This window comes from Gasterosteus aculeatus, chromosome 15 (assembly GCF_964276395.1).
Source record: "Gasterosteus aculeatus chromosome 15, fGasAcu3.hap1.1, whole genome shotgun sequence".
In the NCBI taxonomy this organism is placed as follows: domain Eukaryota; kingdom Metazoa; phylum Chordata; class Actinopteri; order Perciformes; family Gasterosteidae; genus Gasterosteus; species Gasterosteus aculeatus.
This window is the reverse complement of record NC_135703.1, coordinates 13,214,988-13,239,342: the sequence shown is the minus strand read 5'-3', so window position 1 is coordinate 13,239,342 and position 24,355 is coordinate 13,214,988. Positions and strand designations below refer to the sequence as shown.

The 24,355-nt window shown below is 44.2% G+C and overlaps 1 protein-coding gene and 1 long non-coding RNA gene across 8 annotated transcripts; one reads left to right on the top strand and one right to left on the bottom strand.

Annotated features, from left to right (window-relative positions):
- Positions 1–292: 292 nt before the first annotated feature.
- LOC120832654 (pleckstrin homology domain-containing family A member 1) lies at positions 293–10,291 on the bottom strand. Of its 6 annotated transcripts, none has more exons than XM_040199098.2 (12): positions 9,655–10,291; positions 8,554–8,739; positions 7,713–7,769; positions 7,558–7,603; positions 7,256–7,353; positions 6,548–6,676; positions 6,202–6,324; positions 5,545–5,613; positions 4,577–4,641; positions 4,439–4,502; positions 3,598–3,687; positions 293–1,283 (listed from the first exon to the last, which is right to left on the bottom strand). In XM_040199098.2, the coding sequence occupies exons 2-12, from the start codon at positions 8,692–8,694 to the stop codon at positions 999–1,001; spliced, it is 1,167 nt and encodes a 388-aa protein (XP_040055032.2). In that variant the 5' UTR covers positions 8,695–8,739; positions 9,655–10,291; the 3' UTR covers positions 293–998. The 6 variants fall into 6 exon arrangements, with proteins under 6 accessions (XP_040055032.2, XP_077945889.1, XP_077945890.1 ...); XM_078089763.1 differs by having other exon boundaries at positions 7,256–7,389; positions 9,655–10,288; XM_078089768.1 differs by lacking the exon at positions 293–1,283 and adding an exon at positions 1,841–2,000 and having other exon boundaries at positions 9,655–10,288.
- LOC144388426 (uncharacterized) lies at positions 8,757–24,150 on the top strand. Of its 2 annotated transcripts, none has more exons than XR_013452798.1 (3): positions 8,757–8,897; positions 21,382–21,470; positions 21,628–21,768. It is a non-coding gene; the product is annotated as an uncharacterized LOC144388426 (long non-coding RNA). The 2 variants fall into 2 exon arrangements; XR_013452797.1 differs by lacking the exon at positions 8,757–8,897 and adding an exon at positions 19,634–21,116 and having other exon boundaries at positions 21,628–24,150.
- The last annotated feature ends 205 nt before the right edge of the window (positions 24,151–24,355 follow it).

Sequence of the window (24,355 nt, the reverse complement as noted above, 5' to 3'; positions counted from 1 at the left end):
CGTTGCTTGTGGTGATTTCAACGAGAATCTCTTCTCCAGCCTGGTGAGACAAACCTTGAGCTCTTCCAGTCCAGAGGATGTGCATAAGCCATCACTGATGCAACCACCAGCAAGACTTATCGGTTACATTTTTAAGGAAATTTATTTTTATATGTAAACTGATAAATATGTGTTTTCAACGATGTGGGAAATAACAGGATCAGAAAAGCCACAGTGCTGAGAGAGAGAGACGAACATCTGATTCTCTCTCCGTCCACGTGTTGCAAAGAAGCCCCCTGGAGCCGGTCGGAAATGACTTTCAAATGTCTTTTAATAAACGGAGCACATGGTCTTAGAATCACATTCACAATAAAAAGGGTCAGAACAGCTCAGTGGATTTCATCATCTCGTTAGAAAGAACAACGCGGACACTTCACCCAACAGATGTTTGACCAGGAACAACGACGTGAAGGTGTGTGTGTGTCTATATGTGTGAATAACGAAAACATAAAAAACCAACTGATCTCCATCACAGAGAGCAGAAGAATGACAGGTGGGCTAATCAACAATATGAGTGACACAAATACACAAACATCTGATGGAGGTCACAGAACACCGAGCAGTGCAGGAGGGGAGGAGAGTGACTGAAAACTAGAAGTAGTGGAATTCATGAAATTAAAGCCTTGAAAAATTAAGTTTCTACCGGAGAAGAGAGAGATGCTAACGATTATTAAAGAGCTTTTAATATAAATGTAGAGCGTCTTAAACCCGCTGAGCTTCTGGATTTGCCTCTCACTTTGGATCTTCCATGAAGTGCGAGACATCAGTATTACAATACCACAGAAGGGTTTTGTTCGTTTGTAAATGAATACCTGGGAAGACAAAAGTAAGGACACGGCAGACGAAGAAGGTCCGATTCCACACGAGCACTAACGTACGAGTCCAATGGTCCCGGGAGGATTCCAGAAGCACTCAGGTAGTTTAAAGAGCGTGTCTACTTTAGCGATTGTCACTCATCATCAAATAAGGGTCATGTACACGGTCCCATGGTCCTCCCCGTAAACAAACCCCGGCGGGGTCATTTTGGGCTGGCGCTCCTCCGTCACTTTGGCGACAGCAGCGAGAGGCGGGAGCGCGCCGCCGGCACGCCGCTCAGCCTCCACGGAAGGAGGCCCAGGAAGTTCTCCTGCTGCTGCCGGTCCAGCGTGCAGCTGAGGGCCCGTTGAGGCGGAGCAGGATTGTGGGTGTAGTTCCTGGTCAGAGTAATAGAAGATGGAGGAGGACATTGGGGAAGAACTGCGTTCCTGGAGAAGGAGAGAGAGGAAGCGGCTGTGAGCGACGGAGGGAGCGAGCACAGCGGCAACGAGATGGATGAGGATGAAAAAAGTGCCTTAGTGAGGCAGCCGATCCGGGTGACCTTGTATTCGACTCGAAGTTTCACGTTGAAATAAAAGGTTTTATCAAGATCATTTTTGTTTGTTACAAACAACAAAACAATACATTCATAAGCTGAACCTTCGAAAACAACAACAAAGATACACAAAAATGATCCTGACAAAAACTTGTTGTTCCCCTCGTCTAAAAGGAAAACTATTGAGACCGAAGGACATTTTAGATTAGAGAAGTCGAGCTGTGTAATCAGCACCAGCTCAGTGACCCGATCAAAGAGGGATGTTTGCTGCTGATCCGGGACAAACGTCCATGTGTGGGTTGAATGACAAGCGGAAAGAATAAGAACAACGTGCAGGTTTTAACATAGATGAAAATTCAAAAACAGCAGCCAGGTCAAACAAGTATCTGCATCCAACAGGAGAGGATTGTAACAAAGGGCGCTTTGTGCGGTTAAAAAGCAACAACGTACGAGCGAGTAACGCCGCGGCGGCCAAAGGAACCGGGCGGGAATCGAACAGCGGCTTCTAAGGAAGCAGAGAGGCAGCGGAGCTCGGTGATTGGGCGATGAGCAGGAGTGGGAGGGGCAGGAAGGAGGCAGCAGGGCTCATTTGGGGAAGGTTAATACGTCACTGTCACATGTCACACACACACACACACACGGAGGAAACAAAGACACAGAAGGTTAGTGGTAAAAAGAAATACATGAAGCTCGTAACGAAAGTCCTGCTGGGAGTCAGAAACGCTGTCAATGCAACTAATGTCAACGACCAATGAGGCACAACTTCCGTTGTTGAGAGGGGAATGGTTCTGTCTGCAGAATGAAAAGAAGGAATGGTCGACCCAGCGGTCCGTGAGTGCGTCTGTGAGTTCACACAGGGGTCAAATGAGGGTTTCATGCAGCGGTTTCTTTGTGCAGGGCCTGGATGCTGCAGGAGGAACTTTAAAGGGTCCTTCCACTGCTTTAACAGAGTCCAGCTCGTAGCATTTAGCTTCACTCTGGTTAACAAGTCGAGGGCCTCAGAAGGACACAGAACCGGGGAGCTCCTGGTGGGTCTGCCGGTTCAATGCTCGGCAAAGGGGAGGCCAGCGGCTGGGGGTTAATGAGGGGGGGTTATGGGGGTCACATACGTGCTGCATTCACCGCCGCAGAATGGCGTATACCTCGGTAAACAAGGGCTGGACAGCCTTCTGGCCTGACGGATCTAAAAAAGAAGTTTACAGCTAGTCTGAGAGCTGCTTCCAGAAGACCACGCCTCCTTCCACAGAGGCTCCTCCTCCTCCTTATTCAACTAAATGTGTTCTTTTTAAGGGAACCAAAGTTCTTCAAATGGAGAAAACGTGTCAATCTTGATAACTTAAGGAGCCATTTAAAATGAATCTTAATTAAACTACAAGAGAAAGAATGCAGATATTCAGATCTTAAGTTTTTAAGGAATCTCCTGATCAAACCACATTCTAACTCTTCCATTAATATAATACTGTCACAATAATAAATACTGTTGCATTTGAATTCTACTGGTGTGTGATGCAAGAGTTTCTTTCCAAAACCACACAAACAGAAATGAGATTGAAGAAGAGAGAAAGATAGCCTTGTGCGTGTGTGTGCGTGTGTGCAAACACATTTCAACAATTACCAGGTTGTGAAACTCCTAAGAAGAGTAAACATAAGACAAAACGTGAAGTGAATCTTGCTACGAGGTCAGATGGACAAACATCTGAAATAATGGACAGACATTAAAAGGTCCCTAAACATGGGATATAAATAATGTGAGATTATACTGTGTATAATAATCTCATTAAAATGCTCTCGGTTTTAAAGCGGACTCCTCATCGGTAGCTCCTCCTGCCACACGGTGGCGCCACTTCCCCAGTTTACACATAAAGTACAACATGTGGAGGGATGTGAAATGATTTACTGACCACCGGAGGGAATTTATGAACACAATGTATTGTCCTTCAGTGACACTCGTGTTTCTATTTAATATACTTGTACATACTTAATACATATGAAGTTATACGAAACAACTACAGTCCTCCGAGTACTAAGAGAGTACCTACAGTACTTATAGCACTAAAAGGGTACTTACCTACATACAGTACTTACAGTACTAACAGAGTACATACAGTACTTGCTAACAGGGTACCTACATTACTTATAGTTATGACATGGTACCCACAGTACTAACGGGGTACCTATGGTACTTATACTCCTAACAGGGTACTTACGGTGTAAGCGGAGCGTCCGGGGCCCCGCTGAGCTACAATGGCCCCTGAGATGGCCTTAATCCAGCTGTGCATGTCCTCTGGACTGTTCGCCTGACAGCACATGAACAGGAAGTTAATGTTTCATTTGTAAATACAAAAAGCAGTAGTATCATTCTTAAATGTTATGCTGTTAAAAACCCGACGTGACCTAAGCTTCGTTTGTACTTTATACGCCTGGTTATTCTATTGAACAGAGCAGTCAAAGCAGCACACTCATTAGAGGCAATTATGTCATTTCACATGAGCTCGTTTAGCAAATCTACATTCTCTGTGAAGGCAGCTCCCTCTGCCACACGCACAGAACCTTCAAGTACAACCTAAAGTATTAGCTCCCCCCTGCTTGTTTCACCTATGTGTTAATTTGTCGTGGTCTGTGTTGCGATTTATTTGTTTCGCTGTGTAGGTTATGTGCTGCGGCGTTGTGCTGTGTAGGCGGGTCTGTTCTGCCTGCCGCATGCTACGGCCTGTTACGTCTGCTCCGGTCTGCTGCCAGACACTTTGCTTTTCTTTGTCTATGAATTTTAATTCTATTTACTTTTGAGAGTTTGTTTTTTTAGCCTCTCTGGCTAACTGTTGATTGGTGTGCATTGTCACAGCAAAATAAATACATAAAATAAAAGTATTCTCCGATAATGTGAGGATTCAAAAAGACGACGAGTTTACATTCATGGGGAGAGAATGAAGAGAGAGTGAGACTCAACATACGGACATCATCATCCTCCTCCTCCTCCTCCTCCTTCTCCTTCTTCTCCTCATCATCCTCAGTCATTTGAACCACAGTGACAGCGCCGCAGTGTGTTACCTGTATGTAGAAGGTTCTGGAGCTGGAGGCCATCTCGAACAGGTTGTCCCTCATCTTCAGCTCACTGCGCCACACACACAGAACACTGGGTCACTAACGAGTGGTCAGCGAGCAGCAGCGCATCTTGTGCGCACTGACCTGTGTTTGCACTCCTGGACTTTGTGGATCTCCTTCAGCGGGATGACTCTCAGCGCCTCCCTCTCCTGCAAGGAGGAGCAGAGGTGAGAGACACACAAGCTTCACAGTGGAAACATCTAGGACCACAGGTGTGAACTGGCCTGAACAAAAGTGGCCATGAGAGACGGACAGTTAATAGAGATTATGCATGTTAAAGTGATTTGGAGGCGTTAAGCTTCCCGATGCTGTTGGAACGGTTATTACAAATATACATACATCAATAAACCAACCAACCAACAAACCAAATGTCATAAAGGAAGTTCAAAAGATAGAGAAGGATTTTTCTCATAACTTCCTGAAGCCATCGTTAGAAACAGGAACTTGAAGCAGTTTAACGTCTTATTTTAAAGTCAAACTGACCCCAACATATTTCTCCAATGTTATTTTCACCAAATACGCAGGAAAGCCGCAAAGTTTGGGAGCCCCGTCCACCGATAAAGGATTCCTGAGCGGATAGCGCGTAACAGGTTAACACCTTCAAAAGGAAAGCACACACGCACACAAACACAGGGTGTGTCTGTGCGCACACACGCACACAAACACAGGGTGTGTCTGTGCACACACAGCCTGCGGTTAGGACTCGCTGATCGTTCCACACGTGGCTCCTACGAGGAGGCATTCAGGGCACATGCCACAGCGTGTAGAGACGCACAACACGAGCCTTGCTGCACGCACACACACACACACACACACACACACACACACACACACACACACACACACGTGTGAGTAAAACATTTCTAAATTGTTGCTACACTAAGTTTGAGTCCGCTGTGTGTGTGTGTGTGTGTGTGTGTGTGTGTGTGTGTGTGTGTGCCCATGATTTGGGCACCGGTCCGTGTGCTTCCATGCACACAGTAACCATGGTAACAGCCGTCTCTCGGCTGGATGGTCCGTTCTCTGTAATAAGTGGAGATGCATCTCCTCACCAGGTCAGACTTGTAGTAGCTGAGGGCGTTTTCCTCCAGCAGGAAGTACCTCCTCTTCCAGTTCTTCATCTGAGGAAGAGGAGCAGAGCCGTGAGCATCACTGTAGCCGTTAGTTCAGCCTCATAGCTACAAAGAAACCAGTTAAGTCCAAAGGACTCTTGCACTCATTGGGTAAATAGACTTTCACATTATAACATAACTGGTGGAACAGAACAACTGGAGGACCAATGATAAAAGGCTGGAAAACTATACAAGTGTGTTTGTAAAATCTTTATGTTTGAGATGAAACCAACAAAACATCTGAAGTGTGAAGCGCAGTCAGACACAGTTTACTATGAAGTTTATTCTTCACAGTCTAAAAACACTTCACACTATATTTTAGTCGCAAAAAGACAAATAGTTTACATTCAAGGTTTTGCTCTTAATTTTTTTTATATTCTTAGATTAAATTGAACATTTTACCTTTACAATTTACATTTAGACACAAAACAATCATTTGGTCATTTAAACTTTTATCTCCTCTGATTCTCCGATAGTTATTAATCAGTTATGAGTCAGAACGCAGCTGAAGAAAGATATTAGTGAAGTGTTTTTGGTGGCATGCTTGACATTGTTGTTTAAAACGTCGGGACTGTGTGTTTGTGCGCGCGCTCTCACCAAAGCCCCCTGTTTGACGCAGTACCCGGCCTTGATGGCGCCGTGGTCCTGCGCTCCTCCGGACAGGAAGTAGGGATTCTGACCCCGCTTCAAAGCGCTGCGCTCCGCCTCGTTCTGCCCCTCCTAACACACACACACACACACACACACACACACACACACACACACACACACACACACACACAGTGCTATTTATATAGAATGTGAAGGGTTACACAGGTAAAAAGTATAATAACACATATTTAGTACCAGTCAAAGGTTTAGCCTTTGAGTGATAGAAACGCGTGAGCCGTGTTTGCGGCCGCATACCAACACTGACATGACGGGACCTGCTGCAGCGTGTTACCTGCATCGTCGTGGTGATGGGGACCCCTCCTATGATCTCGGTCTTGTAGGAGACCGGTTTCACGGCTCCCAGCACTTCCTGGGGCGTCTCCGTGTGGGCCGGCGTTTGGCCCTCGCCGAACTTTGGCACCTAAAGACACAAGTGAAGAGTGACCCCCAGTCCTCTGGTCCTATAGAAGACTTCAAGAGAAATGACTACTTCTCTCCTGATTTATTCCCCCAGCAAACATGGAGACATTGTAAGCATGAGTTTATGGTTTCAAGCTCTAGTTTCAAGTCTTCTTCAACACAGCATCATGTTCATTTAGTCAATTATGGTCCGTTTAGAGTGAAATACTCACACTAGAGCAAAAGATGTGGATTCATCAAATAGTCCTCCAACAAAAACGTATAATCAGCTCTTTTAGGAGATTAATGAGCTATTAAAAAGTGTTGTTTTTTTTATTTGAGGGACCGGATAGAAGTCATCAATGAAACAAAATGTTTGTGCTTTATAGTAGATAATAAATAATGTTCAAGACGACAAAAGCTTCTCTTTCGCCTTCACAACAAAGCCTAAATTTAACTTGATGGATAATTTGAATCTAATAATTATCTAATTATCTAATCTAATAATTATCTAATTATCTAATTGTCCACCTTGTGCAGCCGGAGAAACAGGGTCACCTATTGATCGGTCAGTGTGTGTGTGTGTGTGTGTGTGGCTCACTGTAATCTTGGTGGCATTGTTGAGAACACTGATCCAATCCACCAGGTCCTGCTGGTCGTTGGCTTGCAGATAAAACTTCCTCATTCCTGCATTTATAACTGGAGAGACAGAAACGTCAGCACGTCCATTGGTTTCTTTGAACGGTCAGAGTAGAAAGGGTTGTAACCCAAAGGAGACAGGAGAGGAAGCGAGGAAGGAGATGAGAGAGGAAAGAAGAACATGCACATCAACGTTTTGCTCTCTTCTGGTTTTAGTCTTTCCTCCTCGAAAAAGAGGGAGGGAGAAAATGTAGGTGAACTTACCAAAGCAGAACTCTGCCTTTGGTCGGAGTTTGGTGGCATCGCTGACCTGAAGGACACAAAGTAGAATAAAGCTTCAATGTCCCAGAGACTAAATGACCATCCGAGTGTGTGTGTGTGTGTGTGTGTGTGTGTGTGTGTGTGTGTGTGAGACTGACCATAGAGATGTAGGAGAGCTTGAGAGATCCCACTTTCTCTGCACATTTAGGAAGATTCTGAACAAGGAAACAACCTTTAATACTAATCATTGAGAAACAAGGATAAATCACGTAGTGAACCAGATGTGCATCCCGTCAAACAGCCCTTATTGCACATAAAACAGTTCCTCCCGCAGCTGGTTTCTGTTCATCAATTTTATGTTGAATTTTTTCATTAATCTTGTCGACAGAACTAAGTTCTCATATCGTCGAAAGAAAATAAGGACCATCGCTTACCCCCAAAATCTGGAGACATACAGGATTTTAAATGACTGCTAACCTTTCCTTTGCTCTCCTGCTTCCCGTTTGTCTGCTTGCTTTTCAAACCGAGGATCCACCAGAAGCCCGAGTATTTGTCCGACATGTGGCCGTCAAGCCAACAGCGTTAACCGCTCCTCACAACGTGTTCGCTGTGGTTCTCCTGACCCATAAAGCCACCGCTTCCTGTTTAGATCTCATCGATCACAGTTCTTCATAGGCCCTGCTAACCTCTGTAAGGTGCCTTATTCTATGTAATGCAACACACGTTGAGTCTCACACTTTAGTTCAAACTAACGTTTATAGAAATGAAGACGGACGGTTGTTTAGTCGGCGTCACCGATAACTGGACTTTTTTTCTAGAGAAACAAAGGTGATTAACTGTGAGGGAACGTCTCCTTCAAACAGGTTTCAAGTCCCTGCAGGTAGATTTTCCCTGTGAGCCGATGTCTGGAATTGCCGCCTGAAGGGAATGAAATCGCAAGCGTGTGTGTGTGTGTGTGTGTGTGTGTGTGTGTGTGTGTGTGTGTGGAGACGTTGTCACCTGAGGGTTGTCCATGAACCACAGCAGGCTGCCCTGCTGGGTGTCCAGGATGAAGTACCGGCGCAGGAACTTGCCGCTGCCCTCATTCTCCTCGATGTCCAGGAAGCCGCAGATGCGATTCTGTCGGTCCACGTAAGGCATCGCGACCCCAACCAGCTCGGCCCGCCCTGGGGCATCACAGGAACGCTGCCGGGAGGCGGGACATTGAGAACAGGGCGCCGCACCTGGAACTACGAAGCTGCCGGGAGGCGATGATGTCATTGTGGCAGGGAGACTTTTAGTTCTGGTGGCTCTGTGGCAGCACGCTGGATATGAGGGGAACCGATACGAGCAGCTGCATTGAAGTAGGACCTACTTCCTCATAACATTGCAGGTTGAACTTCAAATGGTCTGTAATTCTCTGTGATTCTGATGTGCAGAGGACTTGTGGCCCAGTAAGCTACAAAAGCACGCTGGCCTGCACGAAATGCAGATTCTGATCTACCATCTTATCGATTATAATAATATCCAGTATTAAGTTATAATTTAAAATTCACTTAGATCACTTATACCAAACCGAACATTATAAAACACAAAAGGTGTTTCTTTACATTTCAGATAATTGTAGAGAACCCTTATACGTTTTACCTCTTGCATGAGAAATACCCTGCATCTCTTGTGTGATTGTAGAATGACAGAAGAAGTTTTATTTAATGTCGATTAATCAACTAACGCTGAATAATGAATCAGGAGAATCGGCTTTAAATGGCAGAGACACTTTTGACGTAAACAGGCAATAAGGAAATGTTAGGTCTAAGAGGATTAAGAGGAACATTGTTGCGTTATTAAACAACACCTCACTTTTCCTCCACGGTAATTATCATAGTGAGTTACATTAAACCGTTGTGTTTAGGCCCCGATATTAATGTGAAAAATGTCAGCTCGACTTCCCGTGGAGATTCAACTGTTAAAGCCCCCTCCTCCTCCTCTTCTTCCTCCTCCTCCTCCTCCTCCGCGCGACACCTCGCGCTTTGAAGCCTTTCGTTTTTTTCGGACCGGATGTGGGTCTGTCACGCGCGGCGGGGTCCGGTGGACCAGCGAGCGCGGTGCGGTTCTACTCACCCGGTTCGGCTCGCTCCGAGTCCGCTGTGGCAGCGGCGGTCCCTCAGCACGACCGTCAATGAGAGATCACGCAAAGAGAGCAGCTTCCGGTTTCACCTTTACAAATAAAAGCGTTTTGGGCCGACAAGGAGTTTCTCAGATATGGGACTTCAAAGTAAAACATTTAACTCAATTTTTAGAAGAGTGACATGTGACGTCATGCGTACAGCTCTTCACGTAAATCTTTCAGGAAGGAGGCTGGAGACAGAGGAGAAGAAGGAGAAGAGGCAGAGAGGACGTGTAACCTCTGACATCTAGTGGTGAATCTGTTCAATGCTCCCAGTCCACACAGTTCAGTTCATCAAGTCCTTCAGATAAACCATAGTGAATTAATTTATTCCCAAACTTCAGCGCCCTTCGATTCCTTTGATTCATGCCGGATACTCGATCCCTTGGTGCTCGCAGGTACTGTCAGGATCTCCGATCCCCCCGAGTTGGTTGATGAGAAGAATCGCAGCACGTTGATCAATTAAAGTCAAAAAGTTAACATTTATTTAGAAGAGAAAAAGATTACATGAGCAATTCTCCGCAGATATCTGGCTCTAACTATTGCTTGCAAGCAGGAGGCCCAACACAGCAGCACGTATCTCAGCGCTCGGCGTAATGACGTCTCCGAGCTTTTATACACATGTGAAGAACATTCTCCGTGCCAGTTACGAGAAGCTACAAAGCAGGTTGAGATAAGAACCCAGGTGAAGCTGAGGGTAGCACACACACACACAAGATCCTCCTCAGTGGCCGGTGCAAATCATTATTAATTGACATAAAGTAAAAACGTGGATCCGGAACGAAAGCTCTAAATAAGATATGAACCAAGGCCATGAACAGGAGTCCTTTGTTTTGAAGCTTTTACGAGATCGAGTCAACCGCTCTCCCTTCTCAGTGCGCAGCTGCAAGCAACATTTTGGATCATGCTGCTCTTTGCACTTCAGGGTCAAATACAGGACACTTGAGACACGGCCTTAGCACAAAACAATGTTATAATATATTCTACCAGTACATGCATCTCACAGTACCCACTAAACAACAGTAGTTATTTCTTCTTTAGTCCAGAACTTCAGTCCCTTTGGGGGCTCGGCAGGTGTTTCCAGCCGGTAAAGGGAACAGTTTTGACCGCGCGCTGGTTAGTGTCACGTGATGCTCCGGGTGGATGAATGGTGAACGTGTGACGGGAGTAAACTGGCAAATAAGTGGACTTGTTTACAACAACACAAAGGCTACAGGACTCTCATTCATCCGTCATGAGACAACAGCGGCGCGTCAATGAGGGTTTCCGGACAAAATGCCTCAGTGGCTTAAAGCGTTTGCTTAGCATCTACAGATTAGTGTGTCTTTGTGTACATCTACATGTTAGTTTGTCTCTGAGTACGTGTGTGTGTGTGAGTGTGTGTGTGTTGTGCGCTCATCTGAGTCATGCGTAGATCTGGAGCTGCTCCTGAGGGGGCGACTCTCAGCACGTCCTGATGGCGTCCTGATGGCATCCTGATGACGTCCTGATGGCGTGATGTCCGGATGGCATCCTGATGACGTCCTGATGGCGTGATGTCCGGATGGCGTCCCGATGGCGTCCTGATGGCGTCCTGACAGCGTCCTGATGCCGTGATGTCCTGATGGCGTCCCAATGGCGTCCTGATGGCGTCCTGATGGCGTCCTGTTGGCGTCCTGTTGGTCTACAGAGACAAGGACAAGAGACGTGAGGAGGATCATCAGGATGTGAGACAATATTCATGAATCCAAATATTTTAATTTGATAAACTTTTCCAAAATTCTTTCATGTTTATATTTGTGTGTGTAAGTGTACATTATATATTTGTTGTTGTTAATTTCTGTGTATGCTTTTCATGTTTAGTGCGTCTCTGTGCAAACCAACACAGTGTAAGTGTGTTATATGTACTGTTATATGTGTGTGTGTCTCTGTGTAAGTACTTTTATATGTGAGTGTGTCTCTGTGTAAGTACTTTTATGTGTGTGTCTCTGTAAGTACTTTTATGTGTTTGTGTCTCTGTGGAAGTACTTTTATATGTGTATGTGTCTCTGTGTAAGTACTTTTATATGTGTATGTGTCTCTGTGTAAGTACTTTTATGTGTGTGTGTCTCTGTGTAAATACTTTTATATATGTGTGTGTGTGTGTCTCTGTGGAAGTACTTTAAGTGTGTGTGTGTGTGTGTCCCTGTGTAAGTACTTTTATATGTGTGTGTCCCTGTGTAAGTACTTTTATATGTGTGTGTATCTCTGTAAGTACTTTTGTATATGTGTGTCTCTGTGTAAGTACTTTTATATGTGTGTGTGTGTGTGTGTGTGTCTCTGTGTAAGTACTTTTGTATGTGTGTGCGTGTGTGTGTGTGTCTGTGTAAGTACTTTTGTATGTGTGTGTGTCTCTGTGTAAGTACTTTTGTATGTGTGTGCGTGTGTGTGTGTCTGTGTAAGTACTTTTGTATGTGTGTGTGTCTCAGTGTAAATACTTTTATATATGTGTGTGTGTGTGTGTGTGTGTCTGTGGAAGTACTTTTATGTGTTTGTGTGTGTGTGTGTGTGTCTCTGTAAGTACTTTTATATGTGTATGTGTCTCTATGTAAGTGCTTTTATGTGTGTGTCTCTGTGTAAGTACTTTTATATGTGAGTGTCTCTCTGTGTAAGTACTTTTATATATGTGAGTGTGTCTCTGTGTGAGTACTTTGATGTGTATATGTGTCTCTGTGTAAGTACTTTTATATGTGTGTATGTGTCTCTGTGTAAGTACTTTTATGTGTGTGTCTCTGTGTAAGTACTTTTATATGTGTATGTGTCTCTATGTAAGTGCTTTTATGTGTGTGTCTCTGTGTAAGTACTTTTATATGTGTATGTGTCTCTGTGTAACTACTTTTATGTGTATGTGTCTCTGTGTAAGTACTTTTATGTGTGTGTGTGTCTCTGTGTAAGTACTTTTATGTGAGTGTGTCTCTGTGTAAGTACTTTTATGTGAGTGTGTCTCTGTGTAAGTACTTTTATGTGAGTGTGTATCTTTGTAAGTACTTTTATGTGTGTGTGTGTCTCTGTGTAAGTACTTTTTTGTGTGTGAGTGCGTCTCTGTGTAAGTACTTTTATGTGTGTATGTGTCTCTGTGTAAGTACTTTTATATGTGTGTGTGTCTCTGTGTAAGTACTTTTATATGTGTGTGTCTCTGTGTAAGTCCTTTTATATGTGTGTTTGTCTCTGTGTAAGTACTTTTATGTGTGTGTTTGTCTCTGTGTAAGTACTTTTATATGTGTGTTTGTCTCTGTGTAAGTAATTTTATGTGTGTGTCTCTGTGTAAGTACTTTTATGTGTGTGTGTGTGTCTCTGTGTAAGTACTTTTATATGTGTGTGTATCTCTGTAAGTACTTTTGTATATGTGTGTCTCTGTGTAAGTACTTTTATATGTGTGTGTGTGTGTGTCTCTGTGTAAGTACTTTTGTATGTGTGTGCGTGTGTGTGTGTCTGTGTAAGTACTTTTGTATGTGTGTGTGTCTCTGTGTAAGTACTTTTGTATGTGTGTGCGTGTGTGTGTGTCTGTGTAAGTACTTTTGTATGTGTGTGTGTCTCAGTGTAAATACTTTTATATATGTGTGTGTGTGTGTGTGTGTGTGTCTGTGGAAGTACTTTTATGTGTTTGTGTCTGTGTGTGTGTGTCTCTGTAAGTACTTTTATATGTGTATGTGTCTCTATGTAAGTGCTTTTATGTGTGTGTCTCTGTGTAAGTACTTTTATATGTGAGTGTGTCTCTGTTTAAGTACTTTCATGTGTGTGTCTGTGTAAGTACTTTTATGTGTGTGTCTCTGTGTAAGTACTTTTATGTGTGTGTGTCTCTCTGTGTAAGTACTTTTATATATGTGAGTGTGTCTCTGTGTGAGTACTTTGATGTGTATATGTGTCTCTGTGTAAGCACTTTTATATGTGTGTATGTGTCTCTGTGTAAGTACTTTTATGTGTGTGTCTCTGTGTAAGTACTTTTATGTGTGTGTCTCTGTGTAAGTACTTTTATATGTGTATGTGTCTCTATGTAAGTGCTTTTATGTGTGTGTCTCTGTGTAAGTACTTTTATATGTGTATGTGTCTCTGTGTAACTACTTTTATGTGTATGTGTCTCTGTGTAAGTACTTTTATGTGTGTGTGTGTCTCTGTGTAAGTACTTTTATGTGAGTGTGTCTCTGTGTAAGTACTTTTATGTGAGTGTGTATCTGTGTAAGTACTTTTATGTGTGTGTGTGTCTCTGTGTAAGTACTTTTATGTGTGTGAGTGCGTCTCCGTGTAAGTACTTTTATGTGTGTATGTGTCTCTGTGTAAGTACTTTTACATGTGTGTATGTGTCTCTGTGTAAGTACTTTTATATGTGTGTGTGTCTCTGTGTAAGTACTTTTATATGTGTGTGTCTCTGTGTAAGTCCTTTTATATGTGTGTTTGTCTCTGTGTAAGTACTTTTATGTGTGTGTCTCTGTGTAAGTACTTTTATGTGTGTGTGTGTGTCTCTGTGTAAGTACTTTTATGTGTGTGTGTGTGTCTCTGTGGAAGTACTTTTATGTGTGTGTGTCTCTGTGTAAGTACTTTTATGTGTGTGTGTGTGTGTGTGTCTCTGTGTAAGTACTTTTATGTGAGTGTGTCTCTGTGTAAGTACTTTTATGTGTGTATGTGTCTCTGTGTAAGTACTTTTATATGTGAGTGTGTCTCTGTGTAAGTCATTTTATATGTGAGTGTGTCTCTGTGTAAGTACTTTTATGTGTGTTTGTCTCTGTGGAAGTACTTTTATATGTGTATTTGTCTCTGTGTAAGTACTTTTATATGTGTATGTGTCTCTGTGGAAGTACTTTTATGTGTATGTGTCTCTGTGGAAGTACTTTTATGTGTGTGTGTGTGTGTGTGTGTGTGTGTGTGTGTGTGTGTGTAAGTACTTTTTTATGTGAGTGTGTCTCTGTGGAAGTACTTTTATGTGTATGTGTCTCTGTGGAAGTACTTTTATGTGTATGTGTCTCTGTGGAAGTACTTTTATGTGTCTGTGTGTGTAAGTACCTTCATACGCTAGTGTGAAGTTTGAAGTCTTTAGTCTTCCTGGGGTCCATTGTTGGTCCAAGTCGGAAGTCCGGTGGTTGATGGAGGTTTTTGGCGGGGTTCCTCAAACACCTGCGGGCCAACCCTAACCCTATCTAACTGAACATATTGTCAATCGCTTTCTGAACGCTTACTTTCCACTCTGGGTCACACTCAAATTCTTCCACTTGGGTTTTAAAGTCACAGACCAGATCATGATCTGACTGCAAACGCAGGAGTCTAGAAGAAGAGTTTTCTGAGTTTCTTCCGCTGTGTGACGGTTTCTCCAAATCCGTGAACTTCTCTTCATTGTGCTCTGCTGGCTCAGACGTGCCACAATTTTTTCTCTTCCTGCTTCTTTTCCTCCCTGGTGGTGTAGTCGGCAGAATGAATCCAACCTCAGTCTTCACCACGGGGAGTCTCACGTGCAGAGAGTCCGAGTTCTTCTCTTCATTGTGCTCTGCTGGCTTGGACGTGCGAGACACGTTTTTCTTGCTGCTTTTAAAAAGGTCATCATCAGGTTCTCCAGGACGCTTTCCTGTCTTCCTTAAGAATCTCCAGATCCTTTTTAAAATGAAAGGTTTCTTAACTCTTTCCACTTGTGGCGGTGTCCAGCAGAGTCCAAGGGTTGAGGGACCTTTTTGGTGGGGTTCCTTGCCTTCAAACAAACTCTTCTCAGCTTCTTCAAAGTACTCACCGAACATATTGTCAATCACTTTCTGAACGCTGACTTTCCACTCTGGGTCACACTCAAATTCTTCCACTTGGGTTTTAAAGTCACAGACCAGATCATGATCTGACTGCAAACCCAGGAGTCTAGAAGAAGAGTTTTCGGAGTGTCTTCCGCTGTGTGACGGTTTCTCCAAATCCGCGGATTTCTCTTCATTGTGCTCCGCTGGCTCAGACGTGCCACACACGTTTTTCTTCCTGCTTTTAAAAAGGTCATCATCAGGTTCTCCAGGACGCTTTCCTGTCTTCCTTAAGAATCTCCAGATCCTTTTTAAAATGAAAGGTTTCTTAACTCTTTCCACTTGTGGCGGTGTCCACCAGAGTCCAAGGGTTGAGGGACCTTTTTGGCAGGGTTCCTTGCTGTCAACTGAGCTCTTCTCAGCTTCTTCAAAGTACTCACCGAACATATTGTCAATCGCTTTCTGAACGCTTACTTTCCACTCTGGGTCACACTCAAATTCTTCCACTTGGGTTTTAAAGTCACAGACCAGATCTTGATCTGACTGCAAACCCAGGAGTCTAGAAGAAGAGTTTTCTGAGTTTCTTCCGCTGTGTGACGGTTTCTCCAAATCCGTGAACTTCTCTTCATTGTGCTCTGCTGGCTCAGACGTGACACAATTTTTTCTCTTCCTGCTTCTTTTACTCCCTGGTGGTGTAGTCGGCAGAATGAATCCAACCTCAGTCTTCACCACGGGGAGTCTCACGTGCAGAGAGTCCGAGTTCTTCTCTTCATTGTGCTCTGCTGGCTTGGACCTACCAGAAACGTTTTTCTTCCTGCTTTTACAAAGGTCATCGTCAGGTTCTCCAGGACGCTTTCCTGACTTCTTTAAGAATCTCCAGATCCTTTTTAAAATGAAAGGTTTCTTAACTCTTTTCCCCTGTGGCGGTGTCTCTGGCAGAATGAGCCCGACCTCCTTGCCCACCCAGCAGAGTCTCTTGGTTGAGGGGTGAGGTTGTATCTTAACAAGCGCTTCGGCAATCTCAGATTCAATTCTGTCGCTTTGCCTGCTTTGTGTTGAAACAGTGTCTTTCATGTTGTCCATCTTAGCTCTGTGTGAACACTCAGGACATGAAGACTTGTCTGCGTTTGCTGTATTTTGAAACTGCAAGCAGATGCCTTCACTCTCCACAGGTCGGACTTGTGATCTTCTTTTCAACAACATGCAGCTTCTAAAGCAACATGTAAATGCATCAAGAAATCCACTGCTGTATACTGAGTCACTATCTATCACGTTCTCCATCTTATCTCAATGCTAAAACAGTTGTGTAAATCCTTAAGAATTAGTCAGTACAGTATCTTGCCTGAGTAAGCCTTCCTTTGTCCTGCAAAGTTGGGTGTGAAAGATGTCTTGACACAGGAGCACAAATAGAATGTTGGAATGTGGCCGGTTGTCATGGAAATGCCCTTTGATCTTGATGATGTCATCGGTTGCCAAGGCGATGTTACGTATGTCATGTCAATGATGTCATTGATGTCAATGATGTCATTATGAGTTGTACACATTCTTCACACTTTCTGCTATTAAAACCGTTCAAATATTAAAATATTCATCTTCTTCAGGACATTTCTGCTATGACCTTTCTAGCTCTTTTCCAAGTATTGTTCTTCGAAACTTCTTGTCATCATCTTTTATTTCTTCCGTGGCACCTTTCAACTCCTTCACACTTTCAGCTATTGAAACCGTTCAAATATTAAAATATTCATCTTCTTCAGGAGAGGGGGGACTATGACCTTTCAGCGTTTCATTTTCTTGTGGGGCTTTCTGCTGTGCTGAAGGGAATGACAGTGATGGGTTAGTTAGTTGTATGGTTTGATTTTGTCTACTTGTTTGCTGTGATTTGAATGGTTCTTTGAAGTGTTATCCTAATATTTTGTGACTATTTACTTTATGGTTAACGCCTTTACACTGACCTCCTGTCAGGAGCCGGTAGAACACAGGACACAGTCGCAGGGTTTTAAGGGATTTGGAGTCTTTATTCGTATGACTGGATCTCTCCACGGCAGAGAAATATGAGCTATAAAAAATGAGGGTTCCACTCTAGGAGGAAAACAGGTTTTATAAAATGCCCCTGGTTTTCAGTCATTGGGGGCAAAGATTGCACCCTAAATAATATATAAATTTCCTAACCTGGCTGCCGCAGGATACCGGTCGGTCTCTGTCTATTATCTGGAGGCAATTTAACGGTCTCACTAAACTAACGTACCGTCACGTGCCACCCCTATGGCGGCATTATCACTGTCAAAATCAGACAAATCAGGTTCATGCGCGCGCCTAAATCAAACCTTCACAAGCAAAAGTCGGTCTCCAGAGAGCTAAAGTCCTTCTTGCGCAAGCTATTTGCTCCATCGCAGAACCTTGTTTTCTGCACTCGACATAACATTGTGTTGGTGTTGGTAGATGTACTTAATTTTCAACCGATTGTTAAACGGTTTGGTTTGTCATAAACGTCAGAGATGTTATGTGTATGAATAAATATAATTATAACCATGGGTTTTCATCCAGGGAGTGAGGAAGACAATGAGGAAGAGTTGAGGGGAAGGGGGAGTGAGACTCGAGACAAACGTGTGAATAGCAACAAATGAACAAGAACTGATAAGGAGACTACAGAGAGCGAGAAAGAAGGAAGTGAGCGAGGGCAAAGGTCAACACCTGATACATATAATGTCACACTAAGGTTTAATGAAAAGGATCAGGAGGCAGTGAAGACATCAACCTGTTTTTGCTCACAACCACTCTGGCAAGTAGTATATAGTGAGAACATATTGAGTTTGAAGGAAGAAATGTGCCAGGGAAGGTGTACCCGGGGTACCCGAGTTACCCAGTGAGTGTGTGCGTCAAAGCCACGAGGTGCTATAAATGTCAGCGGTTTGGGCACATATAAGCACCGTAAAGAAAAGGGGAAATGTGCCAAAGTGTTGGACCTGTGGAGGAGCCCATGAGGCCTATGGAGGGCACACGGCTTGAATTTCACCGACTCCTCCAAGAAGTGCGTCTGGATGACTGCGGCTTCCAGCGCTGCTTCAGACGGACCAGCAGCCGGTCTGATGACCCGTTGTGTCGGATCGGTGAGTCTCTCGGTTACACACTTACTTACAGGCGTTCAGTCTCTGTGTGTGTCTCCGGTGAGCGTCTGTTTAATAAAGTGTATTCACGCTTTTGACAGCAGGACGGCGGTGATGACGAGCGGAGCATCTCAACGCTCATCTTTTCGCGTCCCACGCGTCTGTGCATTGAATACAACCAAAAGAGATCCTCAAAAGGAAGATTATTTTATCTTATTTTTGGTTATTATTCAATAATCTTGTTGAGTGTGTGTGTGTGAATTTTATTTTGACGAGTTCAATTTGCGGAAATTGCGATTCATCTCTCCTGCGCCTCCTAGGCTTCCGTAGTCCCGTTTTTCCTTCACAGAAATGTTACTCTGTTGAAGACCCTGTGTGCAGGGACCAGAAGGCAATGCCTGTGTTTTATTGCCTTCTGCAGGCGCAAATAAACGCTGAAAAGATCAGTACCTGAGTCGACTACTTCCATGCCCTAAACACATGTTACATATCCAAGAAAACAAAAGGTTAAACAACAAGGTTAAAGTCCTCACTAACTTAATTATTTAATAACTGAAGGTACAATACTCACAGCACCACTGAACCCAATGGGACTAGACAACACAATCATGTCAAGAGCAACAGGTGGTATCAGTAGTTCTGACTCTTGTTCCTGGGCCCTTTCTCACCCTCCAACCTGCTCTCCCGCAATCTGGTCTGGCAGCCGCCCTCAGCTGCGATCAGTCAGGCATTTTGAGCTGGCGGGACCGGCGATGGCGATCCTCCGATTGGCCGAGACTGCTGGGCGGGTCTTCTCGATCTTCCAATCATGAGTGGGGGATGTCACAGCCTGCTTTGCATATCTTTGAATGACCCACATGAGGTTTCCGTCGGCAGCCGTAACGAACGGCTATAACCGAATATATGCACATGACAACATGTAAAGACACAAAAGTAGTTTACGTATAAAATGCTGTTCACTATTTACAGACAAAGTTCAACCTGAACTATCACAAAATACTAAGATGTGCTAGCTAGCTTTCTGTTTGACCAAAGTCACGCTGGCCTACTGACCAATCACGGCGCACGTTAAAGTACTTATGAGGCTACCTGGGTAACAGAGTTGTGCAGTGTACAACAAATGATAAGTTGCATTTGCAGTTTAACTTGTGCAGCTAAATGATTTAATAAAGGAGTGAACTTACAAAGCAGAGAGTCCACAAAGCAGGCAGGAACATTAGTCAGTAATGAAGTAAACAAAACTCCATGAAGGACAAACGGACAAATAGAGGGAGGGAAGTCAGTGGCATTGGATTGATAAACAAGGGAAGTAAGATGAGCAGGAAGTTAGGTGAGGTGATCAGGGGGTGAGGTAAGCAGGACGTTGGGTCAGCTGATCAGAAGATAAGGTAAGCAGGAAGTTGGGTAATTTTCCAGCGTATTAATGTAGGGGTCTTAAATATTATAGCATCACTCCAGAAGGCCCATGGTAAAACCAATCCTTTTTCTGTTAGGTCAGTGTTACAGGACTCATACCAGACTTATTCAACTGCATAAGTTGCCATAGTTACTGAGCTCAAACTGTTGATTTTCTGCAACCAAATAAGCTGACAATGAGACTAACAGGAATAGGCCTGGTTTATTTGGGAAATTTGCTCTATGGAAGGGACCCTAAATGTAGTTTGCTTCTAAAAACAGTTCTATCCTCCTACCCAACAGCACACTGACTGAGTTAGAGGCCTCCTTGTTTGAGCTGACTATTGTTGTCGTTGGAGACCAACCAGAGGTAAAAGAGAGTGAACTTTGGACTGATATCCATCAAGGGTAGAAGATGAAGCTTTTCGGGTGGAACTGTGGTTTTCTAAAAGTGGTGTGCTCTGGTAATTGTTATTGTTATGAGTTTTGACGTCAACTTGTAGTCCAACCCAGTCTCACAGCAAAAGGTGTAATAGCTACGCTGTGGACCAACGTGGTCTATTATCTGTGAAAAACACAATATTTTAAGAAAGCATCAGCATTTGTATGCATTTCGATGGCATTTCTAGCGAGAAGTATGCGTTATATTTTCATAATCTTCTATCAGAGAATGTAGAAGACCTTCCGTTTATTAGTTTCTAGTGAAGCAGTTGCAAGGCAATGTAAATGAACGGGCCAAAATAAAATGTAGTATTGTCACGATTTTGGGAAGAAAGTGTGAGAATACCACGTTCCACAATGTAGCTATTACACGTTTTGCATCGTCTCTCTCTCCATCAATTTACTGTACGCTGCTAAAAGGGCAAAATAAAAATAACAGAAATAAAAGTTTCTCAATTAGATTTGTGTCATCATATTTACGTCAGCGAGAGGCGGGCAATGTTAAAACTTACTTAACTGCTGCGCGATAACCTTGCCTGCAGTGTGGCATCTTTAACTGAAGTGCATTATGGGACGTAGCTGCTGATCCATTCATCTCCCCGGTTCTAGCCTTCTGCTTCCCGTCCCTCCCTCTGTGGGTGACAGGTGTTCGGCTGGTGAGACTGAAACGCCCCCAGCACGCGCCCACCTGCTGCTAACACCACCCAATCGATCTGACCCCCTGCACCATCCTTCCCCTGCCATTTGGAGCAGGTTTGAACTCCTTCCTCACGCTCTTCGGGGGCTCTGTGTTCGTGACGCGGCCCTCCACAGATGTGATTAGAGCTGTTCTGACTCTGGGGGTCGCTGACTTAGAGAGTGATTAAGGGCCACAGGAAACATCCTGGGGAGGGAAATATTAATCATCATGATCAATCATGATGATTAATCATGACAGAAGCCAATATCTTTAACTAATGTTGTATTGGTGTTGATGGTCCAAACACCATGTGGGCTGATGGTTCATGTTCCTCCACAGAGAGGACCAGGAGATCTCAGAGGTTCCCACAGGACACTCTGACCTGAGGAGAATGAAGCAGGAGGAGCTGGCTGGGTGTCTGCAGAGCAGTAAGAGGATTTCTCTACAGACTCACCATGCTGATAAATGAGACCTTCACTAATGTCTCAAGAGATGGACAGAATATATTCATAGTCATTCTCTGAGAAAAGGACATGTTGAAATATATTCTGTGACTCATTGATCTTCTTTGTTGTCTTCATTCAGGACTTCCTGCTGCAGTTTGTCAGCGTGAACTCAAATCCAACCTGAAGAAGAAGTTCCAGTGTGTGTTTGAGGGGATCGCTAATGCAGGAAACCCAACCCTTCTGAATGAGATCTACACAGAGCTCTACATCACAGAGGGAGGGACTGCAGAGGTCAATGAAGAACATGAGGTCAGACAGATTGAAACAACATCCAGGAAACCAGGCAGACCAGAAACAACCATCAGACAAGAAAACGTCTTCAAAGATCTCAGCTGGAGGAGAGGAACCAATCAGAACAGTGATGACTAAGGGAGTGGATGGCATTGGGAAAACAGTCTTAACACAGAAGTTCACTCTGGACTGGGCTGAAGACAAAGACCACCAGGACATACAGTTCACATTTCCATTCACCTTCAGAGAGCTGAATGTGCTGAGAGAGAAGGAGTACAGCTTGGTGGGACTTGTTCATCACTTCTTCAGTGAAACCAGAGCAGCAGGAATCTGCAGGTTTGAGAAGTTCCAGGTTGTGTTCATCTTTGACGGTCTGGATGAGTGTCGACTTCCTCTGGACTTCCACAACAATGAGATCCTGACTGATGTCACAGAGTCGGCCTCAGTGGATGTGCTCCTCACAAACCTCATCAGGGGGAAGCTGCTTCCCTCTGCTCGCCTCCACACGATAACCACGGATAACCACACGACCTGCAGCAGCCAATCAGATCCCTCCTGAGTGCGTTGGCATGGTGACAGAGGTCAGAGGGTTCACTGACCCCCAGAGGGAGGAGTACTTCAGGAAGAGGTTCAGAGATGAGGAGCAGGCCAGAAGGATCATCTCTCACATCAAGACCTCCCGAAGCCTCCACATCATGTGCCACATCCCAGTCTTCTGCTGGATCACTGCTACAGTTCTGGAGGAGATGAAGACCAGAGAGGGAGGAGAGCAGCCCAAGACCCTGACTGAGATGTAAATCCATTTCCTGGTGGTTCATTCCAAAGTGAAGAAGGTCAAGTACGATGGAGGAGCTGAGACGGATCCACACTGGAGTCCAGAGAGCAGGAACACGATCGAGTCTCTGGGAAAACTGGCCTTTGATCAGCTGCAGAAAGGCAACCTGATCTTCTATGAATCCGACCTGACAGAGTATGCTATGCGTCTGCTAAATGACCTGTAATGTAATGTAATGTAATGTAAAGTATGGCATCGATATCAGAGCAGCCTCAGTGTACTCAGGAGTGTTCACTCAGATCTTTAGAGAGGAGAGAGGACTGTACCAGGACAAGGTGTTCTGCTTTGTCCATTTGAGTGTTCAGGAGTTTCTGGCTGCTCTTAATGTCCATCTGACCTTCATCAGCTCTGGTGTCAATCTGCTGTGAGAAGAACAAACAATCTCCCTGTCGTCTAAAGTCTCTAAAGACAAACCTGAACCAAAAGTGCCAGAGTGCTGTGGACAAGGCCTTACAGAGTCCTAATGGACACCTGGACTTGTTCCTCCGCTTCCTCCTGGGTCTTTCCCTGGAGACCAATTAGACTCTCCAACGAGGTCTGCTGACACAAACAGGAAGTCACTCACAGACCAATCAGAGAACAGTCCAGTACATCAAGGAGAAGATGAGCGTGGATGTGTCTCCAGAGAAAAGCATCAATCTGTTCTACTGTCTGAATGAACTGAATGATGTTTCTCTAGTGGAGGAGATCAATGGTTCCTTAGATCAGGACTTCTCTCCACAGAAGAACTGTCTGCTGCTCAGTGGTCAGCTCCGGTCTTCATCTTACGGTCATCAGAAAAAGATCTAGAGTTGTTTGACCTGAAGAAATAGGAAGAGGAGGCTCTTCTGAGGCTGCTGCCAGTGGTCAAAGCCTCCAACAACAAGTACAGAGAGAGTTAGATTCATACATCCATCCATCCATTGTCAAACCGCTTATCCTGCACACAGGGTCGCGGGGGGGCTGGAGTCCATCCCAGCCAACTTCGGGCGATAGACAGGGTTCATCCTGGACTGGTCGCCAGCCAATCACAGGGCTAGATTCATACATCAGAACTAAATATGCTGCCATATTTTTCCTTCTCCCCCCCCCCGTCACAGTACATTTCTGACTTTCAAAAGATTCTTTCTGCTTGCATGACTTTAATCAAATTTGTATTTTCCGACTATTTCCATAAAAATGTTTATTTTCAATATAATGTTCCAATTGAAATGTTTGACATTATAGAGTTAGTAGTAATGTTATCAGATTGTTGATGTACATTAGTGGGTGTTTAGTTGTGACAGGAAACCAGTCAGTAACCATGTTAATGTGATTCTTTTGTGTGTTTGCAGGCTGTCAGGCTGGTTTGTGGGCTCTTAACTACTCAAACAACACTTGGATGTTTAGATGCTGGTCATCTGCCTCCAGTGTGTGTTTGGTCCTTTAGTCCAGACATTATTATTAAGAGACAAACAGTCAGAGAAACAATTTGTTAAAAACTCCCGGGCGACGCTGACGACAGCTCAGGACGTTTTGTCACAGTACCGTGGATGTAAATAAAGACACCGAGTGGACATTAATTGAATCCTGACCTGACAGTCTCCAGTTTTACAGCAGGAATGTTTGGTGTTTTAAAGGAGTTCAGCTCCACCTGCTTTTGGTGCTTTGCACTGAGAGCCACTTCCCCGGATGATAAGAGTGGACTTGTTGAAACTAGAGGTGACAGTCGGCCACAGACGCTCAGTGAAGAACCAACAGCTGATGGTGGACCTGGAATTAG

What these genes read in the sequence shown, in the direction of transcription:
- LOC120832654 (XM_078089763.1), bottom strand. Translation starts at nt 8,694, where the DNA reads ATGCCTTACGTGGACCGACAGAATCGCATCTGCGGCTTCCTGGACATC. An exon ending in AAAGGCAGAGTTCTGCTTTG is followed by an intron (nt 7,390 to 7,557) that starts GTAAGTTCACCT and finishes GACCGTTCAAAG; the next exon opens with AAACCAATGGACGTGCTGAC. An exon ending in ACAATGCCACCAAGATTACA is followed by an intron (nt 6,677 to 7,255) that starts GTGAGCCACACA and finishes TTGTGTCTTTAG; the next exon opens with GTGCCAAAGTTCGGCGAGGG.